This window comes from Astatotilapia calliptera, chromosome 3 (genome assembly GCF_900246225.1).
Source record: "Astatotilapia calliptera chromosome 3, fAstCal1.2, whole genome shotgun sequence".
NCBI classification, from domain to species: Eukaryota; Metazoa; Chordata; class Actinopteri; order Cichliformes; family Cichlidae; genus Astatotilapia; species Astatotilapia calliptera.
Window position 1 is genome coordinate 7,826,119 of NC_039304.1, and position 24,155 is coordinate 7,850,273.

The 24,155-nt window shown below is 39.3% G+C and overlaps 1 protein-coding gene and 1 pseudogene across 2 annotated transcripts; both read right to left on the reverse strand.

Moving 5' to 3' along the window:
* Positions 1-509: 509 nt before the first annotated feature.
* Positions 510-3,693, reverse strand: LOC113011955 (UDP-glucuronosyltransferase 1-2-like; annotated as a pseudogene).
* Positions 3,694-16,982: 13,289 nt separating this feature from the next.
* Positions 16,983-23,618, reverse strand: LOC113011963 (placenta-specific gene 8 protein-like). 2 transcript variants are annotated; one of them, XM_026151860.1, is made up of 4 exons: positions 23,458-23,618; positions 23,189-23,295; positions 22,916-23,070; positions 16,983-17,902 (listed from the first exon to the last, which is right to left on the reverse strand). In XM_026151860.1, the coding sequence occupies exons 1-4, from the start codon at positions 23,481-23,483 to the stop codon at positions 17,744-17,746; spliced, it is 447 nt and encodes a 148-aa protein (XP_026007645.1). In that variant the 5' UTR covers positions 23,484-23,618; the 3' UTR covers positions 16,983-17,743. The 2 variants fall into 2 exon arrangements, with proteins under 2 accessions (XP_026007645.1, XP_026007654.1); XM_026151869.1 differs by having other exon boundaries at positions 23,391-23,618.
* Between the last annotated feature and the right edge of the window lie 537 nt (positions 23,619-24,155).

Consider the following 24,155-nt stretch of genomic DNA (forward strand, 5'->3'; position numbering starts at 1 on the left):
TTTATTGTTTAAACTTACTGTTTATGGGGGGCAGCCAATCAGAATAAATTTGGCCTAAAGGGAGTGAAAGGGAGCTCTTTCAAACAGTTAAAGCACATTTGTAGCTAATTGTAATAAAGTTAGCAAAAAAAGTAAAGAAATTTGTGTTTAGTCAATTATTTCATTGTCGTAACGATGCTTCCTGTCAATATATCGTATGTGTTGGAAAGGCTGTTTATTTTCCCTTAATGCATTTGTAGGTTTAGCAGCAGAGTTGAGCTTATGGAGTGCACCTTCTCTGACAATCAACCAAGAAGCATTATTACAACAAACAAATAATGGATCGAAAACAAATTTCCTGACCTTTGATATCATATCAAAAACCATGTTGTACTATATGGTGCCTATATGAAGTAAAAGTATTCCCCCTGAATGACAAATCTCTTTTGGGGTAACTTTTTCGAAATCTCTAGCAAATGCAGTTCTAATTGCAATGATTTACATCTTCTTTGGAGAAATATTTTGGGAGAAATTATTGTAAAGACTAATCATGTGACACTGACTCTGTCAAGCTAAACGTTGCAAAGACTGCATCATGTTTGGCTCATTTACTCTGGTTTCATTTTTCTCTTTGACCTCCGGCAGCAGAGGAGCCTACAGACAAAGACCACAGCCCAGATGAAAATTCCAGTTATGGCTATGGTTAAAGCAGCCACATCCAGACAGAAGTAGGAATACCAAGGCAGATGAAAACCTGCTGACTGTAGGTGAGGTGCTCCTTTGTTCCTGATGACATATTCAATCCAAAAAATGGCAGTGTCCATTGGAGTCATTGGCTTGTCACGGTGTAGCTGGGACAGACGCTGCATGTTAGTGTGGAAAGAGGGATTCTCAAGAACATCCTTGAGAGCGCCCAGGAAGTCTTCTTTGGTCAGTTGTCAAACTGGTAAGTTGTCAAACTGGTCAAGGAGGAGTGGGAGGCCCACAACAGGAACACTGTGGTAGATGGCTTCATACATGCCATTGGTGCCTCCATGGGCCACAAAGGCACGAGTCTTGGGGTGTCCCAGGAGGTCGCTCTGAGGTAGCCACTCTAACAGCAGGGTGTTGTTTCCGAGAGATGAAGGTTTTTCACCCACAAAATGCCAAATCACCTTCTGAGGGAGCTCAGCAAAAGCAGCAGCGATGGCCTCTGTGACCTTCCGAGGTAGGGCTGATATAAATGTCCCCAGAGAAATGAAAACCACCCCGTGATCTCCGGAGCTTTGCATGAATGCTTCCAGCTCAGCAGGAAGGGGTTGGGCCTTTTTGCAGTGGAAGCCCCCTATATATACTACATTTGGTATTGTGGGCCGAGGGAACTCAAAGACAAAATCTGCCCTGAACAGCCAGATATCAGCTCTACGCTGTAAAGACAGCAAATCAGCACCTGGAGGGAAGTGTCGTTGGAGCAGGTCTGAGTAGGCAGGATTTATGATCAAGTGCTGTTCAATGACATTATAAAGATAATGCAGCATATTTTTGATTCTTTCCAGAAAGTCCATCTGATCATGGAGCTCACTAGCTGACACAGGGACATATGAGATAGGAGAGGGAGCTATGGTGAAATGACCTTCTCCAGTATTAATCCAGCGCACATTAAAAACTATAGGCAGCTCGAGGTAAGTTGCAAGAAGCATCCCTATTGTCATACCAGGGTCAGTTAACATTAAATCAAACTTGGTATCCTGTAGCTTCTGAATAAATACTGTGTCTTCTATTATTGTAGCAACTGATATGGCCCAGATCTTGTGACCCTGATCTAACACGGACGTGATCAAGTACTGTTGGCAGAGCGTGCGTATAAATGTAGGATAAGTGCGACATTCCATAACATCTTGTAACATTTTGTTGTAGTAGTTAATGTCTGACTCATCCACAACCGTGCTTATATTAATAGAAGTATAAATGGAAGAGTTATTAGGGATGTACCAGCTCTTTGCAGAACGCAGAACTGTGATGTTGTGGCCCCTGGAGTGTAACTGTTCAAGGATAAGTTTCATGTTTATCCAGTGGCTACCATCGACAGGGACTACCAGAATGTTGCTGCTGCTACATGGAGGGGGGCTGAGAAGCAGGAAGCAGAGCAGTGTCAGAATCAGAGGGATGGAAAGACCGGACATTTCCTGGAAGAAATAATAGACAGAAACAAATAATCAGACTTGTAACCTCAGTGAACGCTAATACATTAAAAGTTTAATAGTTACTGAGTCACTGCCGAAATACTTACGTTTCAGACTGGTTTTTGTTTTAATCCCATAGTCAATAAGCAAATGTTCGGAAACTAACTCGGGCCGATTATCAACTCAATTTACCTAGTAACACATAGTCAATAAAAACATTTGATGAACTCTGTGCTATATGCACCTCAGCATCCGTTGACCCCAGTCTGTGATTTTACATGGCCTGCCACCAGCCTCCCAGCTGCTGTTGTTCCTTATCACTTCCACTTTGTTACAATACCACTAACAGCTCACTGTGGAGTATTTAGTAGCAAGGAAATTTTGTTTCACGGTTTCCCAAAGGAATTCACTAAGCTCCTAGGATTCTTCCACAAATGCTTGTAGAAGCAGTCTGCATGTCTAGGTGCTTGGTTTAATACACCTGTGACCATGGAAGTCATCGGAACACCTGAATTTAATGATTCGTGCAAAGTGTGAACACTTTTCGCTATATAGTGTTTTGTTTGAATAGAAATTGTCTGCGAATTTAAGTCATTGAAATCCATTATTCTGGAAAGGCTTAAAAAGCCATTTATAAGGCTGTGGGACCTCAGTGAACCACAGTAAGAACCATTATTCACAAATGGAGGAAACCTGTAACAGTGGCGAACTTTCACAGGAGTGGCCGGGCTACCATAATGACTCCAAGAGTACATGCAAGAGGTCAGAAAACCCCCCAAAAAGACTTCTAAACAGCTCCAAGCCTCACTTGTCACAGTAAAGATTCTTAGGGCAAAGAATATACATATATGTTCAAAGGATGAGTGCTAAAAGTCCAATTGCTCATCATTGGTTTTATAACATTATGAAAATCAAATTTTGCCTGTTTGATTTAGGATCAAGATGCACTGAGCTTTAACATCTTTCAAGGTCCAATGATCTTTGCTACTAGCTTAGTATTAGAATGTGATCTGGTCTGTTGTTTGTTAGCAACAGCAGGTAGCTGTTTCTTTTTCTGTTTGCCACTTTAATATTTTACCAGTAGTTTGTCATTTTTGATGAGTCCAGGTTTCCTCAGTGCATAAACAACCCTGCAGGAGACCCAGATCGAACCTGTAGAATTCTTTACTTTGGCTTACTTGGCAACGTGGCAACCTCTACTGGGTTATCATGAGCCAGTACAGGTCTGAAGCAATCCTTTTTTACTTCAGACAGTCTTTTCATCCCTTCACTCAGATAAGATACTTTTAAATTTCTAACCTATTGTTCAGCTTTCTGACTTTCACATGGATGCAGAGACCAATAAATATAAGCAGACAGACACGTGTCAGTAACAGGCTCTGAAGCCACTCATCATGTTACAGATCAGAGTCCCTGGGTTTGGGACTGTTGGGATCTTTCCAGTAAGAATGAATGTAATTTTTTAATTTGAATTTTAAAAAGTTTAATAAAGGGGTCATTAAGGGGCTATACAAATATATAGTACATCAGACTTTACTTTTCCAACAGTCATCACTATCTGCCCCCTCTATAATCTGTGGCTGGAATTCTTCACACATCCACCCTTCAATTAGCTATTTGTTTGGACAGAATATCTTGTGTGAATATGCTTTTTAAAAAAAAAAAAAACCCCAAAAAAACCCCACTCAATCTGTATTATTGCTGTCATTTTTAAGTGAAATGTTTTCGATTAAAATAAAGCTTACCCTAACATCCTAATGTGTGATGCAGCAGAACTATGTTCTGTTAATGGAGTAGCTTATCGGTGACAACTCTTCCAGAGTAGCAAGTGGAATTTGCCTTTTTTGCGGACGGCTTCTTTTGCCTTTCACTGCAGATGATGTGTTTATGTTTTCATCTAGAGCAATTTTTGGGGCAGCTGCTGAGGAGAAGTTAATAGTATGTGCAACCTCTGGCTGTATCTTGGTCATATGGTCAACGTACTCACAATGTGGAGGCTTAATTCCGTTGTTTTCGTTCAAATTCTTTGGTTTTTGATCAAATTCTGTTCTTTTCTTTCAAATTCTGTTGTTTCATTCAAATTCCATTATTTGTTCTCAAATTCTGTTCGTTTCATTGAAATCCCGTTGTTTTCCTTCAAATGCTTTTGTTTTCATTCTAATTCTACTCTTTTTATTCAAATTCTATTGTTTGTTTTAGAATTCCGTTGTTTTCATTCAAACTCTGTTCTGTACATTCTCATTTCGTTGTTTTCATTCAAATTCCGTTGTTTTCATTCTAATTCTGTTGTTTTCATGCAAATTATTTTGTTTTTCATCAAATTCTGTTGTTTTCATTCAAATTCCGTCATTTTCATTTTAATTCTGCTGTTTTCATTCTAATTCTGTTGTTTGTTTTAAACTTCCATTGTTTTCATTCAAATTCTGTTGTTTTCATTCAAATTCTGTTCTGTTCATTCTAATTCTGTTGTTTTCATTCAAATTCTATTCATTTCATTCTAATTCCGTTCTTTTTATTGAAATTCGGTTGTTTTCATTCAAATGCTTTTGTTTTCATTCTAATTCTACTCTTTTTATTCAAATTCCATTGTTTGTTCTCAAATTCTGTTGTTTTCATTCAAATTCCGTCATTTTCATTTTAAGTTCCATTGTTTTGATTCAAATTCTGTTCAGTTCATTCTAATTTCATTGTTTTCATTCAAACTCTGTTCTGTACATTCTAATTCCGTTGTTTTCATTCAAATTCTATTCATTTAATTCTAGTTCCGTTCTTTTCATTGAAATTCCATTGTTTTCATTCAAATGCTTTGGTTTTTGATCAAATTCTGTTCTTTTCTTTCAAATTCTGTTGTTTCATTCAAATTCCATTGTTTGTTCTCAAATTCTGTTCGTTTCATTGAAATTCCGTTGTTTTCATTCAAATGCTTTTGTTTTCATTCTAATTCTACTCTTTTTATTCAAATTCTATTGTTTGTTTTAGAATTCTGTTGCTTTCATTCAAACTCTGTGCTGTACATTCTAATTCTGTTGTTTTCATGCAAATTATTTTGTTTTTCATCAAATTCTGTTGTTTTCATTCAAAGTCCGTTGTTTTCAATCTAATTCTGTTCTTTTCATTCTATTTCCATTGTTTTGATTCAAATTCCATTGTTTTCATTCAAATTCTGTTCTGTTCATTCAAATTCCATTGTTTGTTCTCAAATCCTGTTCGTTTCATTCAAATTCTGTCGTTTTCATGTTAATTCTGTCGTTTTCATTCTAATTCTGTTGTTTTCATTCAAATTCCGTTGTTTTCATTCAAATTCTGTTCTTTTCATTCTATTTACATTGTTTTGATTCAAATTCCATTGTTTGTTCTCAAATTCTGTTGTTTTCATTCAAATTCCGTCGTTTTCATGTAAATTCTGTTGTTTTCATTCTAATTCTGTTGTTTGTTTTAAACCTCCATTGTTTTCATTCAAGTTCCATTGTTTTCATTCAAATTATGTTCTGTTCATTCTAATTTCGTTGTTTTCATTCAAACTCTGTTCTGTACATTCTAATTCCGTTGTTTTCATTCAAATTCTATTCATTCAATTCTAGTTCCGTTCTTTTCATTGAAATTCCATTGTTTTCATTCAAATGCTTTGGTTTTTAATCAAATTCTATTGTTTTCAATCTAATTCTATTGTTTTCATTCAAATTCCATTGTTTGTTCTCAAATTCTGTTCGTTTCATTAAAATTCTGTCGTTTTCATGTTAATTCTGTTTTTTTTCATTCTAATTCTGTTGTTTTCATTCAAATTCCGTTGTTTTCATTACAATTCTGTTCTTTTCATTCTATTTCCATTGTTTTGATTCAAATTCCATTGTTTGTTCTCAAATTCTGTTGTTTTCATTCAAATTCTGTCATTTTCATGTTAATTCTGTTCTGTTCATTCTAATTCCGTTGTTTTCATTCAAATTCTGTTCATTTCATTCTAATTCCTTTCTTTTCATTGCAATTCCGTTGTTTTCATTCAAATGCTTTTGTTTTCATTCGAATTCTACTCTTTTTATTCAAATTCCATTGTTTGTTCTCAAATTCTGTTGTTTTCATTCAAATTCCGTCATTTTTATTTTAATTCTGTTGTTTTCATTCAAGTTCCATTGTTTTCATTCAAATTCTGTTCTGTTCATTCTAATTTTATTGTTTTCATTCAAATTCTATTCATTTCATTCTAATTCCGTTGTTTTCATTCAAATTTTGTTCTGTTCATTCTAATTCCGTTGTTTTCATTCAAATTCTGTTCTTTTCATTCAAATTCCATTGTTTGTTTTAGAATTCTGTTGCTTTCATTCAAACTCTGTTCTGTACATTCTAATTCCGTTGTTTTCATTCAAATTCTATTCATTTAATTCTAGTTCCGTTCTTTTCATTGAAATTCCGTTGTTTTCATTCAAATGCTTTCGTTTTTAATCAAATTCTATTGTTTTCATTCAAATTCCATTGTTTGTTCTCAAATTCTGTTGTTTTCATTCAAATTCCGTCGTTTTCATGTTAATTCTGTTGTTTTCATTCTAATTCGGTTGTTTGTTTTAAACCTCCGTTGTTTTCATTCAAATTCTGTTGTTTTCATTCAAATTATGTTCTGTTCATTCTAATTCCATTGTTTTCATTCAAATTCTATTCATTTCATTCTAATTCCGTTCTTTTCATTGAAATTCCGTTGTTTTCATTCACATGCATTTGTTTTCATTCTAATTCTACTCTTTTTCTTCACAATCCATTGTTTGTTCTCAAATTCTGTTGTTTTCATTCTAATTCCGTCATTTTAATTCTGTTGTTTTAATTGAAGTTCCATTGTTTTCATTCAAATTCTGTTCTGTTCATTCAAATTCCATTGTTTGTTCTCAAATCCTGTTCGTTTCATTAAAATTCTGTCGTTTTCATGTTAATTCTGTCGTTTTCATTCTAATTCTGTTGTTTTCATTCAAAGTCCGTTGTTTTCAATCTAATTCTGTTCTTTTCATTCTATTTCCATTCTTTTGATTCAAATTCCGTTGTTTGTTCTCAAATTCTGTTGTTTTCATTAAAATTCCGTTGTTTTCATGTTAATTCTGTTGTTTTCATTCTAATTCTGTTGTTTGTTTTAAACCTCCATTGTTTTCATTCAAGTTCCATTGTTTTCATTCAAATTCTGTTCTGTTCATTCTAATTTCGTTGTTTTCATTCAAACTCTGTTCTGTACATTCTAATTCCGTTGTTTTCATTCAAATTCTATTCATTTAATTCTAGTTCCGTTCTTTTCATTGAAATTCCGTTGTTTTCATTCAAATTCTTTGGTTTTTAATCAAATTCTATTGTTTTCAATCTAATTCTATTGTTTTCATTTTAAATTCCATTGTTTGTTCTCAAATTCTGTTGTTTTCATTCAAATTCCGTCGTTTTCATGTTAATTCTGTTGTTTTCATTCTAATTCTGGGCCCTGTTTCAGGAAGCCGGTTTAGTGGAAAAACTGAGTAAGTATACCCTGAGTTAACAAAAACTCTGGGTTTTCGGTTTCACAAAGCGAGTTCAGCTGAAGCCTGAGTGAGTCACTATGACGACACACTCCGTGAAGCTAACCTGCCCCCTAGCAGGTTTACTACAACTAACCCTGACTGTCTCCGCCTCTTTGTCAGAAACCTGACAGTAGGAAGTGTCAGACATGGCGTGCCCCTTCCTTGAAGAGCCAGTAGATCGTGAAGCCCAAATTCTCCGCAGAGCTCTCCGCCGGGAGAGAGTGATCAGAGCGCGTTTGGACATTTTATCATTTCCTGATGATTTTCTGTGTGAACGTCACCGGTTCTCAGCACAATCTATAAGTTATTTGGATAACATCCTCAGGCCTAATATTACGCATGTGACACATCGCGGACATGCTCTCAGTTCATTGCATATTATTTGTATTGCACTTCGGTTTTTTGCAAACGGGAGCTTTCTGTATAATATTGGTGACGCTGAGCACGTTTCCAAGGCTACCGTCTGTCGGGCAGTCAGGAATGTTACAGTTGCACTGAAACGTCTCCTGCACTCGTTTGTGGTGTTCCCCGGTCATAGACCCACAAGATTTATCAAAGAAGGATGCCACAAAATTGCAGGTATCAGGATGACCAAAACTTAATTTATGGTGTGGTGATACTTGGACTACTACTTAAATTTTACATTTATTTTCAGGGTTCCCAGGCGTGATTGGCTGTATAGATGGCACTCACATTCCAATCATTGCTCCTTCAGTAAATGAAGGAGACTATGTGAACAGGAAGTCTTTCCACAGCATTAATGTACAGGTACATAGTTCCCTGTAGCATTTCAAACTAACAAATTATTCCATTATAGTAATGGATGCTAATTTGTGTTCTCTGCACTGTGAAGATCATGATGCTGCCAACATTATCACAAATGTGGAAGCCAAGTGGCCAGGCTCTGTCCATGACTCACAAATATTCCGTGAATGTACACTGAGCACAAAATTTGGACATGGTGAGTTGAGAATACTTTAAAATATATAAAGACCAATTGCTTCAGGGACATTTGAACTGAAGTGTATCCTTCTGTCTTAGGAGAGTTCACTGGCTACTTGCTTGGTGATAGGGGGTATCCATGTTTACCCTATTTGCTTACCCCTTACCCTGACCCTGAACCGGGCCCACAGCAGCGATATAATCTGGCTAATTGCAGGACAAGAGCCAGAATTGAAATGACTATCGGAATGCTTAAGGCCCGGTTCCAGTGCCTGCAAAGACTCAGGGTCACCCCAGAAAGGGCATGTGACATTATTGTGGCATGTGTGATTCTTCACAACATTGCCACAATTAGAGGAGAACACTGTCCTTCTGAACCAAACAGCAGCAGTGATCCAAACCATGAACATCCTGACCCTCGCACGGACATACAAGATGGAAGCGCAGTCAGAGACACCATATGTCACAATCATTTCTTTTGACCCATCACCTCAACATGTTGAAAGAAGAATAAACTGATTTTTTGTTCAACTGGCTTTATTGGTCACCTGTGTTTCCTGTACACAAAGTATTAAAAGATGTACACCTCATAAAGTGTCTCTGTTGCTTCCTCCTCTGTAACAGCTGTCAATGTTTCTTCATTATTTTCCTGTAGTAAAGAAATTAACAACATTGCTGTTCTACTGTAAACTCATATAATCTGTGGAGTATTACTCACAACTGCATGTTGGTCTGGCTCAACAGGAGGCTGCACCAGATGCAGTACACCACCACCATCAACTGATAGAATATGAGGTTCATACAGGTCACTTATGACTTACAAGGGACCAAATGGCAATTAACAAACATACCAATCACCTTACACTTCATTGTCATTATGCTCTCAAAGACAACCAAGACTGAGGCAAGGCAAAATCAGTAGGAAAATAACTTCACTACAAAATAATCCATTATGGTAAAGAGTTTATCAAATGAATGAGCAGCACTGCGAAGGTGACTGTGAAGAAAGGATGTATGCACATCATGTATTATTTTGAATTCACCCCCTATGTAGGCACTTGTGTCTTGCGGGGTTATTGACTCAGAGGATGTCCCCGCAGAGATGCCTTCGGCCACAGGGCGCCCACTGTTTTGGCTGAGGGCCAACTGCTCAGCCTCTGTGAGTGGTGGTGGTGGAGGACCCCCACCTGTTTTTCAGGCCTCCGCTTTTTTTCTGTTGGCTATAACGGGTCACATTTGAGCATACAGAGTACGCAAATATGTACTTGTAATGTGCTCAGATAATTTCAATAAGTGCTTACAGAAAGAAAATTAATGTAGCCTCTAACTGCAATTGATTTACATCGGACAAACAGACCAAGCACTATGGCTCATAATACAATTACACCTTACCTGTTTGGACTATATTTTTATATTTCATTTTTACTTGCTGCCAGGAACGTTTGGGGCCTGTTGGGTTGCACCTGCGCTCACATCACATCACAAAATAAAATGTATAAAATAACAAATAAAATAACATATGATAAAATAACGTGTTAAATGGGTGGAAATCCCTAGATCAATGTTTATATTAACACTCACGCATTGACTCTGTCGGCTATGTTTTGCCATGCATGCTCTCTTTCTTTTGCAGCTGTGGCTGTGTTACTTTTTTCCGCGGAATTTGCATGTTATCGGTATATGCTGCCATCAGAATTTCGGCCTCAAGCGCTGTAAAATACATTGACCGCGCCACGTGAAGATTCATCAGCCAGAATAAGTGTTTACTGACAATTGACAGTGATAGTGGACATCATTATCACTATTCCAACAATTCTCTCCACACAGACAAGCATAAACACACTTGACTATCACTAAATCAAATTAAACATGCATTTGTAATGACGCTACTTAAGTTTACAATACGGTTCATTTGCTCGGTCAGCAGGTGGCGGTATCCTCGTACACCGGGGAGTAAACTGCCATTAAATCAAACAGAAGAAGAAGAAAAAATCTGCACATGCGCAGTACGGATCGGGTAGACTCGATTTGTACGGTCCAACTTTGCACATGTGCAGTAAGGATCGGGGAGTCCTGATCGGTAACTATCTTTTTATTTTTTGTTTTTGTCTACATTATATTGAAATGCTTCATTATTGCAAACATTTTAAGAGATACTTATTATTCTTAACATCTTAACAGATACTCTGACCCATAACTATCGTAAAAGGCTTTGACCGGAAGTAGACACCGTTCGCACATGTGTGGTACCGATCGGGTATCTGGTTCGGATCGGGTAGTGACACGCTCTCTCACCCAGGAAACACACAATCACAGAGAGAGCGTCACCCTGTAACCATGACAACCATAATGCGTCCGCCAGAACATAGCTGTCAAACAAAACCCAAACATTTAGTTAGTGCATTCTGGACTTACTGACCAATCAAAACGCTGACAAAACACTTTATTCTTTAAGTCACACACACATTGTTCTGTTTTATACATGCAGTTTATGTGCAGCTGAAAGATGGGACGCAGGTATTAAAATACTGACCTTGAAATTTACCGACAACCTACCCTACTTCTTCAGTCTTAACTGCTAATCTATGTCAATATTGACATTTCAAGGTGTTCGAGGTATATAGGGCCTAAAAAATTGACCAAAAATAGATTCAGATTATATTATTGATGATGATAACAACAGTTTGATAGAAAAGCTGGCTGAGATTGTATATTTTGGTAGTATGGACACTGCTCAGGTGAAGCAAGAGCATAAACTCTGTGAGCCTGATTCTTTAAGGTCCCTCAAGCTCATCCCAAGCTGATTGATTAGACAGCCAATGTGACAGAGTTACGCACATTTACAATCACAAATGTCTGCAAGTACTCTGGATCATTTTCACAGGGAGAGGAACAGGACTGTTTGAATGAAGCTGTGAGGAACATTAAAGTAGAAGAGACCCATGTTTAAGGGACAGAATAATGTTTCTTTAATGTTTGCAAAGGCAGCAAAAGTTGTAGAACACAAGAGTGTGACTGAGTGTGAGATGGGTGTTTCAGGGAACGAGGGAAGAAGGAAGCAGCAAGGTCACACACCGGAGGGAAAATAATAAAGTAGTTACAATAACAGCCTGATTCAGTGTTCAGCAGTCATATCAGTGAAACACAGCCTGCCCCACCTATCCTCTGTCTCTGTGGAGTTACATAAACCTGGGCCAAAGAGCAGGAGTCAGTTGGAGGTATAGGCGGCCCACAGACGTACAGACGTATGCAGCTTTGAAGAATTGAAAAGAACACAAATTCATTCAGCTGAGGAGAGAACTAGCTCCAAGCTCCGTTTCTGTGCAGGTCAGGCTTCAGCAGTTATCAGAATCAACCTCCGAAGTCCACAACAGAAAAAGCTTTGCATAAAGCAGCAGATAAATCCCATTACCAAGCATGTAAATTCTACTTACACCAAAGCATAGCATTAACCTGCAAGCACTGCTCCAATGTGATCACATGTGGTTCGTCATGTGTACGGCAGGAACAACTAACGAGGCACTGGGATTCGGTCTCTGGTTAGCTCAATCTGCGAAAACAAACCTATGCATTCTCCAAGCAATGCCTTTCCCACTGAAATTAATAAAGTTAACGTCAGGTGTGAAAAGCGTTTGAAACTTGCGGTTGTGAATACAGGTCCTTTCTAATAAGTTTGTGGAGACGAATGTTAGGAATTATATCAACCTGTATTTCCCGACCTTGGTTCATGTCATTTCTTGTCATCAAGCGGGCAGGTTCACCGTTTGTGGTGTTGGGATTTATGTGGCAGTATTATTGTAAATAACATAGTACACTGTGTGCTACAAGTGGTTTGTGCCTTGGGTTTGGTGAGTAATTTTTTTAACTGTAATTAGCGCGGATGCAGCTTGCTAACTAAGTTTTCCAGTGTTAGCTGATAAATTAGCATGCAAACACATGCTGTTTATCTCTGAGGCACGATCACTTTCCTTCATGTCTGTGAAGGTTCTCAGTCATCCAGGTCAAGTCTAAGTCTAAGGAGCTTGGATTTAAAAGCATCTGGACTTCTTTAAGTCGTTCATAAAGAAGTCAGGTGAACCACTCCAATACACAGACTTAACAATGTGGTGTATGCTGTACAGTGTAGCGGGGAATGCCCAGACCTCTACATTGGAGAGACCAAACAGCCACTTCACAAGCGCATGGCACAACATAGAAGAGCCACCTCCACGGGACAAGACTCAGCAGTCCATCTGCATCTAAAGGACAAAGGTCACTCTTTCGAGGATGCCAATGTTCACATTTTGGACAGAGAGGACAGATGGTTTGAAAGAGGAGTGAAAGAAGCCATTTATGTCCACTGTGAGCGACCATCTTTGAACAGAGGCGGTGGTTTACGACACCAACTGTCTGCCATCTATAATCCAGTTTTGAGTTCCCTCCCCAGACGCCTTAACGCCCACTCACATCCTGTGACCCACACCTGTTTTCACACTTTGGCTCATGTGATTAGGTAGAGGATCATCAGTGGGTCCTTTTGTCCCTCTTTGGGGGGTTACTCCCACGGGGTTTAAATCTGGGACTCTCTGCCATTTGACCTTAAAACAGAAAAAGCTTCTCAGATGAGAGGTGAAACGTCTTCAAGCAACTTAAAGAAGTCCAGACACTTTTCTTTGCAATCTCCTTAGACCACTTTCATTCATGTTAATCCATGTATTCCGTGTGCACGCCCGTCTTCTCACAAATGACCTCCTAACAGGTTTGGGCAGCACTACATATCTCATACCATGGAAAAGATAGGATGATATTCCTGGATTAGGAAAGCTGATAAAATTTTACTTTCACATCCAAAAGTAGAACCAAATATGCATCAGCTTGAGAATGCTGAGCAAGCCAGAACGGATTTTTGAGATGAGATATCCAGACAAAGACATCCAGTAATGTGTTTTGGATATTTCAATATCATAAAAACCCAGAAGCCTAAAATACTGGAAGGATTGAGCAGGATTAAAAGCAGGATGTGGCCTGTGGATATAGTCAGCTGTCACGTGTCCCTAAGTAGAGACACAAAATGTCTCAAGGGAGAAAAGGAGCAAGGCATATGTCTGAATATACGTAGAATCATGCAGAGGGTGCGATGGGACGAACAACATCTGGCATCCGCAGCACGCTGCAGCACATCCAGCAGATGGAGACAGAAATGCTTTCATGGGTGGTTTTGCAGACAGAGAAGCAGCTGGAGGCTTAGCATACAGGCTCAGAGTGCTGGACTTGGGGTGAAACCCTCCGTGCATGGTCAGGAGCTTCCTGGTCCTGATGTCAGTGGCTTTTATCTCCTAGGTAATTAAGGTGCTATGGTTACTACATGGCTATGAAAAAATGTCTCCTCCACATAAAATAACACTAAAGTATTATTGTTTTGCTCATCTAAATTCCATTTCATTTGTTGCATGGTGAACTTAACACACTAGACTTTTGCAGTTATCCAAGCTTTGTTAAGATCATAAACTCAGGAATGCTAACACTTAAACATGAAGTCATTTAGCTCAGCAAGACAAGTGAAGCATCAAAATCTTTGAAGTACTGTGTTTGAGCCACTGAGTTTGTGCATGTTTGTTCTTTTCATTTTTTTTCTTTAGACACTTTTACATTTTTTTTGTTTATTTATTTGTTTATTTGTTTATTTTCTCACTGATAAATAGGCATAAAAAGCAATCCTTGAATGCAAGGATTTCTCTTGCTAGAAGGTCTAATAAGAATCCAGGTGTCGGACCTGCATCTGCAACTGATGTCAAAGTAACATCACAGATTTTGATCCAACTTTCATTTTGGAATCGTTATTCAGTTATAACAAGACATTGAGCAGAGACCACAAGCTGAAGGGCATCCATATACTTTTAAAGAATGCAATAAGAATCAAGCAAATACAAAGCAAAGCAAAAATACATAAAAAACAACAATAACTGCAAATGTGTGCACATAAATAGCCATCATCAGTTTACCAGCATGCCTCCATAGGCTGTATAGGTGTATATAACAGAAACCCAGTGTCTGCTGAACCCCATGTTGATGATTTATGGCTGTCATGTGCTGATCTTTAATCCTTTTCTTAGAAGTGTCATGCTTGAAGCAGAATTAGAAATCCATCTAAATGGCCCTTGCTTTTTTCAAATAGCATGAATGATGGTAGTGACGTCTCTGTTAATGATTCATATTGGGACATGTTGACAAAAGTGATGGTATTCTTCCTCATTTGGCTCCCTCTTGCTATCTGGCGCCATGTACAAGGCCCGCAGAAAGAAGTGGTACATGCAGTTATTGCATACCGTTCCCTGTGCAGACACGAGCTAGGGGCAAGGATCAAGGGAGTTAAATATACAGAAGAAACAAATGTTATCAAATAGTTCATGTTCAAAGCTATAACAGCTCTATAACACAGCTGATTGCTTGGCTGTGGTCATTAAACATAGTCCAAGTCAATCTAAACAAAAACGCCTGGAACAAAAGTAGAGTGCAGAGTGGAGTACGACCCTCTGAAACAACCACGAGCTTTCTCAGACGGAATCTGAGAAAGTAAAAACAGACTGAACACGTCGAAGCTGATCCCAAATCAGATAAACCGTGAAAGCAGCTGTGACTTTTGTGATGGTTTGCTAAGTATTGACGCAGTTACGGTGCCATTTATTTATTTAAAAAAAGCCTCAGTAATAATAAATGTCATATGAACTTGCGCCTCAATACTGTATCACTGGCATGTCAACACCCTGACAACTGTGGTCATCCATGGGATGAGTCCAGAAGGATCCAGGGCAGGTAAACGCAGATACTCCCAAACTTTTCCTGCTATCTTACAGGTAATGCATGAAAGGCATTACCTAAGGCACCAAAAAACAAAGCAGTCGGTACACATCAATGAGATTTTAGCTGTTAGATATGTGCAAATGCCTCCTTTTGATCTTTTACACCTTTTAAAAGTAAACACAGTTATTGTTTACCTCACTCAGTTGCACTCAGTTTATGTCCTGATCCTGTATTTATACTGAACCGTAAAACAGCTGCAGATGCCAGAGGCTCACAGGTTGGTTATAGAGGTCATGACAGAGGCCGGGGGATGTAATGACCATCTGGCCATATTTGGTGGATGCTTCACATGATGGCAAAGGTGCCCTCAAAACCTCAATGCTATGTGTTCACACATGGCAGTGGCAACGTGAGTAAATCAGAGAAATACACTAATTCATACCCTCCTCATCATCATAAATAGTTAGAACTTAACGTTAACATCTAACAAATCGCCCAGTAACCCATTTAGGGTAAAGGTTAGGTTGGAATGTTCCTCTTAAATGGAACTGGTGTACCTAAATAGAAACATGTGGTGTGAATGAGACACGGCGGGTCCAGGGATCATAGGTTTGAGCCATTTTATTCAATATTTGTCACACCACAACACACACCAGCCCCTGAGTCCCCGTGTTTTTAACCATGCGGGCGTGATTAAGGATGTTGACAAAACATTAAGACAGAAAAACTTTAAGGTCAAAATGCATGAACGAGAGTTGCTAAATCAGCAGCTTCTCAAATTATGCTGATTTAGCATGTGGGTAAAATCCAACTCAAAGTTGATGCTTACGCGTAAAATGCTGATAAAAATTACATGTTTAAACCTTTAAAGGGATATAGAGTAGAACAAAGGAGTACTGCGGAGCAGTGGCATGTGGCTCCGTGCCCATATTTTGAATACTGCAAGTGTTCTTCATCAAATTCACTGACAAGTTGTTGACTTGGGCATTTCCTTGGATTCACATCACACTATTGTTTTAAAATCAGCTTTACAACATTTAGCATTTATTACGAGTCACTGAAACAATCCAACACTAAATATTTAGCAGCGACACAGAGATCAGCTAAATAGATATGCACAGGAAATGGAATATTAGCGGTGAAACAGAATATTTACAGTGAATAATCAAAGAGTTTACAGAAGCAAAATGGAAATATTTGACATTCTTCAATTCTTCCCCAACAGCCCACTCACTAAACCAAACTGAACTGGATAAGAAGACACAAATATGGATGACTGGTTTCATCTCAAAATCTTAATTTGATATGTACATTCAGTATAAACAGCATTGCCATATAATCATTATTAACCAAAAACAGATGCATTTTTGCTCATAAATAACGTTCTGTGTAGTTTGTGTTTCCTTCATTCTTCTAGAAGGTGAGCACTTAATATGAAGATGGTGTCAAAAATAGCATTAAATTAGGACTGTAGATAAAAGCTCTCTTCTCTTTGCATGAAACCCATAATAACAGTTTATAAAGACATTTTCTCAAGTGATAAAATTCATGTCATTGTACATAACATTGCGACGTAACATTGCAGCATGGTGTTCATTTTGTAAATTATGGCCCGATTTAGAGTAGAATAAATAATAAAGTGAAGCATGCATTAGCGTGTGGCTACCTTGTGATTCACAAGTGTCTGTCACTTAAAAAGGTTTAAAGAAACAAAGAAGCACATTGTGAACTTCTCACCTCGAATGAAACCAAATGGTGACGTTATGATAACAATGTCCAGTGTTTACATATCCATATATGTATTTATAGTGCTTACACCATCAGTATGTTGTAGTGTCTTGCATGTATAGAACAATAACAAGTTTCACTTCACTAAAAATGCTACATTAATACAGCAATGTGCATAAATAGTACTCGCTATGTGCACAGAAGTACTGCCAGCTGAACCCTGAAATCCCTGAAACCCCCAAATCTACCTTATCATTAGGAAAGAGAAGAACACTTTCTTACATACACTTATCATCATAAGAGAAGCTATATCTTCCAAGGTTACTGAAAAGAAATTGTTTGTAGAGTTGAGCTCTATTAGTTTCCACCAGTGAAAGAATATAATCTCACAATCAAAGTAGTTACTTAAAGGAACACAAAGCCCCGGCTCTGATATTGAAATGCCTTTTTATCACAGCTCTTTCACTTCATCTTGGGACAAACTGAACTTTCCTCTCCGCAGGACGCATTGTGTCCCTGCTGAATTCTCTGAGGTAACCGGGAGTGGCTCCAGAGCAGAGGAAATGTGATTAAATCAACTCCTGTACTCTGGAGGACACACTGTGGGGAGAAAGTCAGTTTTAGATGTGTCTAGACCAAGTGCGCCCCCTGCAGGGATGTTAGATGGGTGTATCTGGCTGAAGAAGAAGAGGCGTGGGATGCTGCTCTTCTTTTCAGCTCTCTGGAGATCTGGAGCCAAGATAGCGGATAGCAGCAGCAACCATACAGACAGTCGCTCCACACACTCCCCTGTGAGACACACGAAGAGAAGCCTGAACGCAAGTGGGAGGCTCAAACAAAAGGTGAACATTTGCATTTAGGTGTGAAAGAAACGCCATGCAGCAGATTGGTACTGCAGTAAACCAGCACGATTACTTAAAGTTAGACTACAAATAGAGTCAAATATTTACATTATAGTTTTGCAACATTTCTTTTTGACAAAGAAGGCCAGATTTCAAAAATGCATGTAGTGTGGATAAAAGCAGGCAGTATCTTTGTCAGTGCATGAGTACTAAGTGTTCTTGTGTTTCAGTGAGAATCCTTTCTCTGAGGACATCGGCTTTCTTGCAGCCAAGTCTTTGCTCATAGCAACAGAGAAAGGACTTGTCAGTAATGTCAGGATGAAAATGCTGGTGGGTGAGATTTGATAAATCAATAAAGTCTGAGAAACAGCAAAACAGCCGATGTTCATTCCATGCACAGCTACGGCATGTGATTTTTCCCTTCATGATACTGAGTCAGCAGAGCAACTTTGAGGCCAGTTTCTGTCGGTTTTCTTTCCCTACTATCACTCCTCACTCTAGAACAGCAGGTCTAGCCTTGTGTAAGTTAAACTTCTAACTTCATTTTGGCTTGATTATGATGTAATATGACCTTTACCAACAGACAGACTGTATTAGGCCTAATTGGAAGTTTTGTGTGGGTCTGGGAAGTTTTGGCAAATGAAGTCCTGTTCTTCTGTTTTGATTAACAGATACATTAGTCTGTGCACTGCACCTCTGTGGTTTATGGATACAGCTAAACAAGTTTTTGCTTTGTAGATCATCAAGTGATCTATTAGTTGCATGTGCTCATAGATTAGGGCCAGAATTCTTGAAGTCCAATGCAAACCTTTTGTACAGAACTGACAAAAGGAGGAAAGTACACTGTACTCCTACAGAAAAACTCCAAAAGAGCATTTGTCTTCCCTTCAACTCTTTGTTTCTAGCCAGCAAAGCAGACTAAACCTTTTTAACACTAAGAAATATGGTTGGTTAGAAGACTTGCCAGCTCATGCTCATGCCAGCCATAAACTGTTACCGACATCTGATAAACACAAATTACAAACACTTTCAGGGTACACATCAGACAGATTTTTCGCTATAAACTACGTCAGTGTCATGCTAATGATAAAAGACAAGTGAAAGAAAAACTGGAGAATTCAACAGCTCGGCCACGTTTGATGTGTTTCCGCAGTTGAAAGACTTTTGCGGGTATTTTGACAAGTCCCTGGCAATACATCAGATAAAAATTAAGATATTTCACTTTCAAGCCCAAAAAATAATGAGAACAAGTTGTACCAAATTCCATGCGAGTCCATTTATTAGACAGTTCATCTAAAATGTGAATCTCATAGTAGCACTACAAGAAATCCTGCTGGCCTTGGCAATCACCAGTGTCTACTCCAGTGATTCTCTGGGAACCATGAATGTCTATGAAAAGTGAAACTGGGGGTAACTGAAGAAACATAGCGGGATAAATATATTTAATTTTTACAGAAAGATGGCTCTGAACGTCAGCGTATGTAAGGAAGTTTTATTTTCATGGTATGTACCGTTAAGGCCTTATCTCTTTTCTCTTATGAGAGAATAGTTGCCTTGTTTCACAAACAGCCTACATGCTGGGACTTGTTTTCATAAGAATTTTTGGCACCCTCCTAGCTCATGCTCTGCGGTATTGACAGCCACTGACAGCCCACTCCACCTCCATTAAAGCCAACATTACCAACCACCTCCTTCTCTCCGATGGCAGCGCTCCAGCATCTGCCTTGCTGGCCTTCAACCACTCCCACCATATCTCTCCTTTTCTTCACTGTCCCAGAAAGGACAGGCTGGCCTTATCCCACATCAAACTGAACATTTGTTGTTTGCATGGGAAACAGCTGTTTCATATTAGCTGAGCACTGATCAGTGACGGCGACCTGATGTCTATCAGGAGTCTGTGTTCACACATCCAGGTGGATGAGTGCACAGTGTGGACAAACACAGCAGTGAGGCAGTAGGTGGGTGCCGGAGCAATTCAGTACTTAGTTGTTTATTCATTTGTTTATTCATGGCAGTTATGCACGCTTATTTATTTAATAATTAACAAATATCTAATGTTACCGCACAGACTAACAATGATGTTTGCGTTGCTCAAGTAATAACTGGTGTCATTACGATAGCACGTAGTGACGTTGGATCTATTTCTCCTGTGTGCTGTTATTGTGATTCATCACTTATATACCTCAATCTCCTCAGCTACAGTCAGAATTATGCAAAGGCCCAGCAGCTCTGTGTAATTGAGCTGGGGACACAATGCGCTGCATTGGGAAGCAATCAGTCACATTCTGTTTATCATGACATCAACTACAGCTGCAGGGATAGATTCTTTCATTTGAATGAAAGACTTTATAATCGCTAACAGTTAGAGTAAAGTTTAACTTGTCTTCCAGACTGAACATGGAAGAGCCCTGTGGTAAACGGCTCTATCATTTATTCACTGAGGAAACTGTGACAAAAGCTTTAATCACATCAGTGTCCAACACTGAATTTAAACAGAATATGCCTACATCCTGTTAAATACGGCCAACAGAAGAAGTGAGGGAAACACTGAAACCCGCTTATACAACAATACAGACCCACATATGTTTTGCAGAACAGCTAAGTTTTATTAATACATCTGTGAAGGTTCTCAGTCATCCAGGTCATCGTAGTCAAAGGAGCTTGCAAAGAAAAGCGTCTGGACTTCTTTAAGTTGCTTGAAGACGTTTCACCTCTCATCCGAGAAGCTTCTTCAGTTCTAAGGTTAAATGGTGGAGAGTCCCAGATATAAACCTAGTGGGAGTTTCCCCCCACAGAGGGACAAAAGGACCCCCTGATGATCCTCTAATCGCCTGAGCCAAGGTGTGAAACTGGGTGTGGGTCCCAATCAGCCAGAGTTTCGGGTGTGTTCATTGTGAAACCTGGCCCCACCTTATCATGCGAATTCCTGAGGTCAGATGGCCCAGGATGTGAGTGGGTGTTAAGGCGTCTGGGAAGGGATCTCAAAACTGGATTATAGATGGCAGAGAGTTGGTGTCGTAAACCCCCGCCTCTGTTCAAAGATGGTCGCTCACAGTGGACATAGATGGCTTCTTTCACTCCTCTTTCAAACCATCTGTCCTCTCTGTGTGAAGTGAAAAGCAGCTCCCCAGGTTCAGATAGTAGTTTCGAATATTATCACCAGTGAAGCACATGGGAAAATATATTTTGGAAAACATGGTGTCAGTCTTTTTAGGGGAATTTAAAAAACTTGTAGTGTCCAGGACAACGAGACATGTAGCCTTTCTATGTGATTGTTAGCCTTATTAGCATTAGCAAAATGTTACTTTTCATTAACTAACCATTTGTGTTTACTAAGCAGCAACCTCTGGAGCTCTGGACTCACTAAAATGTGAGTATCGAGTATTTTATCTGTATCTTAGCAGTAAATAGTTACTGTCTCTTTGAAACCAAAGCTTGCTAGCACTGAGTTATAACTTTAGCTTAGTACTTCATCTTGTCAGTCAAAGACAGTCATTTCTACCTCAAAAAAAGAAAGAAAAAACATTTGCCACCACTCCATTGTCCATTAAAAATTGATTTGGATAGGATTTAAGCCCAAACACTGGAAGAAATAAGAACTTGAATCAAATAATTACAAAACTGCTACAAAGACCCACCTTGGAACTTTACAGTCTAAGGCACAATTTCTCCAGCGCCTTAGGCTATAAAGTTCCAAATTTGAGACTGACTGGAAGACATGAACTAAAATATCTATTTGTGCATATTTCTTTAGGTTGTATTATGTAAGTGTTATGTGAGTGTTACTGGAGGTTTACTTATTTCAAATATACATATACTGAGATTTTTTTTGTCATTAATGTTTAATTTTATTATTAATTCTATTATTAATGTTTTGGTGAGGCTCAGAGAAGCTAGCTGCCCCTACCAACATAGCAAAATTGGTATGGGCCGGATCTGGCCCACACAATGTGCTTACACATGGCCCACATACCGCAAAGAATGACGGCCCTTTGGCGGCCCAGACCTGGTTTGCCAGAGGTGGCCCACACATGGGCCAGCACAAGGCCAGTTGCAGACACACTGGTGGTCCTGTGCTGGCCCATGTGTGGATTACCTCTGGCAAACCTGATCTGGGCCACCAAAGGGCCATCATTCATTGCAGTATGTGGGCCATGTGTAAGTTGTGTGCAGCCACGGGCCAGTTGCAGACATACTGCTAGCCCTGTGCTGGCCCAGAACAATTTCAGTTCTGGCCCCAGATGTCAGCCTAATGTTTACCTTAATCAAGCCATCTAATAACAATATGTGCCGGAACATAATAATGCAAAAGTAACACAATGAAACTCTATTCAGACAGAGTAGAGTGGACTGACTCTTACGCAGAGCTTTTCTACTCTCCTGGATTACTTTCTAACTAGATTTATACACATTCACACTCTTGACATGCAGACTGGAGGAGCCAGGGATCGAACCATTAACCTTCCAATCAGTAGGCAACCTGCTCTACCGCCTGAGCAACAGCCACCAACTAGCAAAGATGAGTAAACCGTCACTAGGTTTTTGATAAAGTGTACACTCACAAACCTGTCGAACCTGCATTTGAAACGTTGGCTACCGTAGCAGTACAGTATTGCAACATGGCATTTGTGTCTTCTAACTAAAATAGGAAAATAGGAACATAAATAGTGCCATCATTGCCAGACCTGCCCCACATCTGGTTGACATAACATCCTGCCATAACACTGATCAGTCAGAAGTGCCAGCTTGATGCCAGATCTGGGTCAGACCTGCTTGCTATGCGATTAGAGATGCGATTAGAGATGCTTAGACCTCACAGGTTTTATTTTAAAATCTCATGTGAATCTCATGTGATTTGAGTGTGGTATATCTTAGAATTTCATCAGGAAACAATTTTATGGGTTTGTTTTTGTTTTTTTCTAAAAAAAAAAAAGGCAACAGTTATGCTGTTTTCTAGTACCTTTATGCCATATCGCTGCCTGACAGACGCCCTCATGGCAAGAGAGGCTGGTGGTACACAGCCTATACAGTCCAGCAGAGGTAGGCAGGGGCAAGCTCCCACTGCACTGGTCACTTTACAGGTAAAGACTGGGAGGCAGCACAGGGCAAAACAGCCTGCATAGATTACATAAATACACTATATTAAATCACTGACAGGTAATAAGAGTTCAATCCAACTATCAGTCAATCACTGGGGATCAGCAAAGACAATGTAATAATTTAATATACTTACAGTCGCCCATGTCTTTGTAGCACTCACACAGACCAGTGCTCCATTGCCCTTCCTCTTGAACCGTGCTCTGTGGCTGAACCTGTACCACCTGTCGCAACATTATTGAACTATTCAAAAGAAAAGTGGATTAACATTAGAAGATAAAAGATAAGAAGAGAACTATATTATAATTGCAAATAAATTCCTTGACGATGCTCATTACATGATGAAGTTTAGTCCATCTATCCATTTTCTGTTGCTTATTCAAGTTTGGGTCAGAGCAGAGATACCCTGATATTTCCTCTCCCAAGATCATCTGTGGGGACACTGAAGAAGCATTCCCATGCCAACCAAGAGATTTAATCTTGCTAGCGTGGTGGAGAGATACTATCCTGAATCTGCCCTCTATCCTTCTCCCGGTAGCACATGGTAGGAAACACCTCACCTAGGAGGCATCAAGGAGTCACCCTGATCAGATGCACTAATTACCTCAATTGGCTCCTTTCAGTGTGGAGGAGTACTGGCTCTACTCTAAGCCCCTCCCATATGACCAAGCTACAAAGGGTGGTTGGACTACATTGCTCCTTCTGAACATGAGGTTCAATTCATCTCCCTTTGTCCCGGACCACTGCAGAAGGTGTGTAAGTGGGATTGAAGACATCATTCTTTCTACCACCAAATTATACTCTCTAATTTGAGGTTAGCTGTCCTTGCCCACTCTATGCAGTGTGAGGAGGAAGTCACTACCCCTTCCTCTTTCATCTGATGATTAGCTAGAAATACCTTGAAGTTGACCAAGTCTTTGCTTTAGCTACTGCCAGGGTTATATTGTCAACTGCCTCCAGAGTCCCACGCTTCACAGGACTCCTTCTTCATCTTAGCTGCTACCTTCACCTCTGTGGTCTATCTGGTTTGGGGTTTTACTGCCACTCAGACATCAACTATCTTGGAGCCACAGCTCCATAAATCAGCTTTGGCAACAGAGGTG

What these genes read in the sequence shown, in the direction of transcription:
- LOC113011963 (XM_026151860.1), bottom strand. Translation starts at nt 23,483, where the DNA reads ATGATCTTGGGAGAGGAAATATCAGG. An exon ending in CTACAAAGACATGGGCGACT is followed by an intron (nt 23,071 to 23,188) that starts GTAAGTATATTA and finishes TAATCTATGCAG; the next exon opens with GCTGTTTTGCCCTGTGCTGC. An exon ending in GGCAGCGATATGGCATAAAG is followed by an intron (nt 17,903 to 22,915) that starts GTACTAGAAAAC and finishes TGTGTCTCACAG; the next exon opens with GGGAGTGTGTGGAGCGACTG.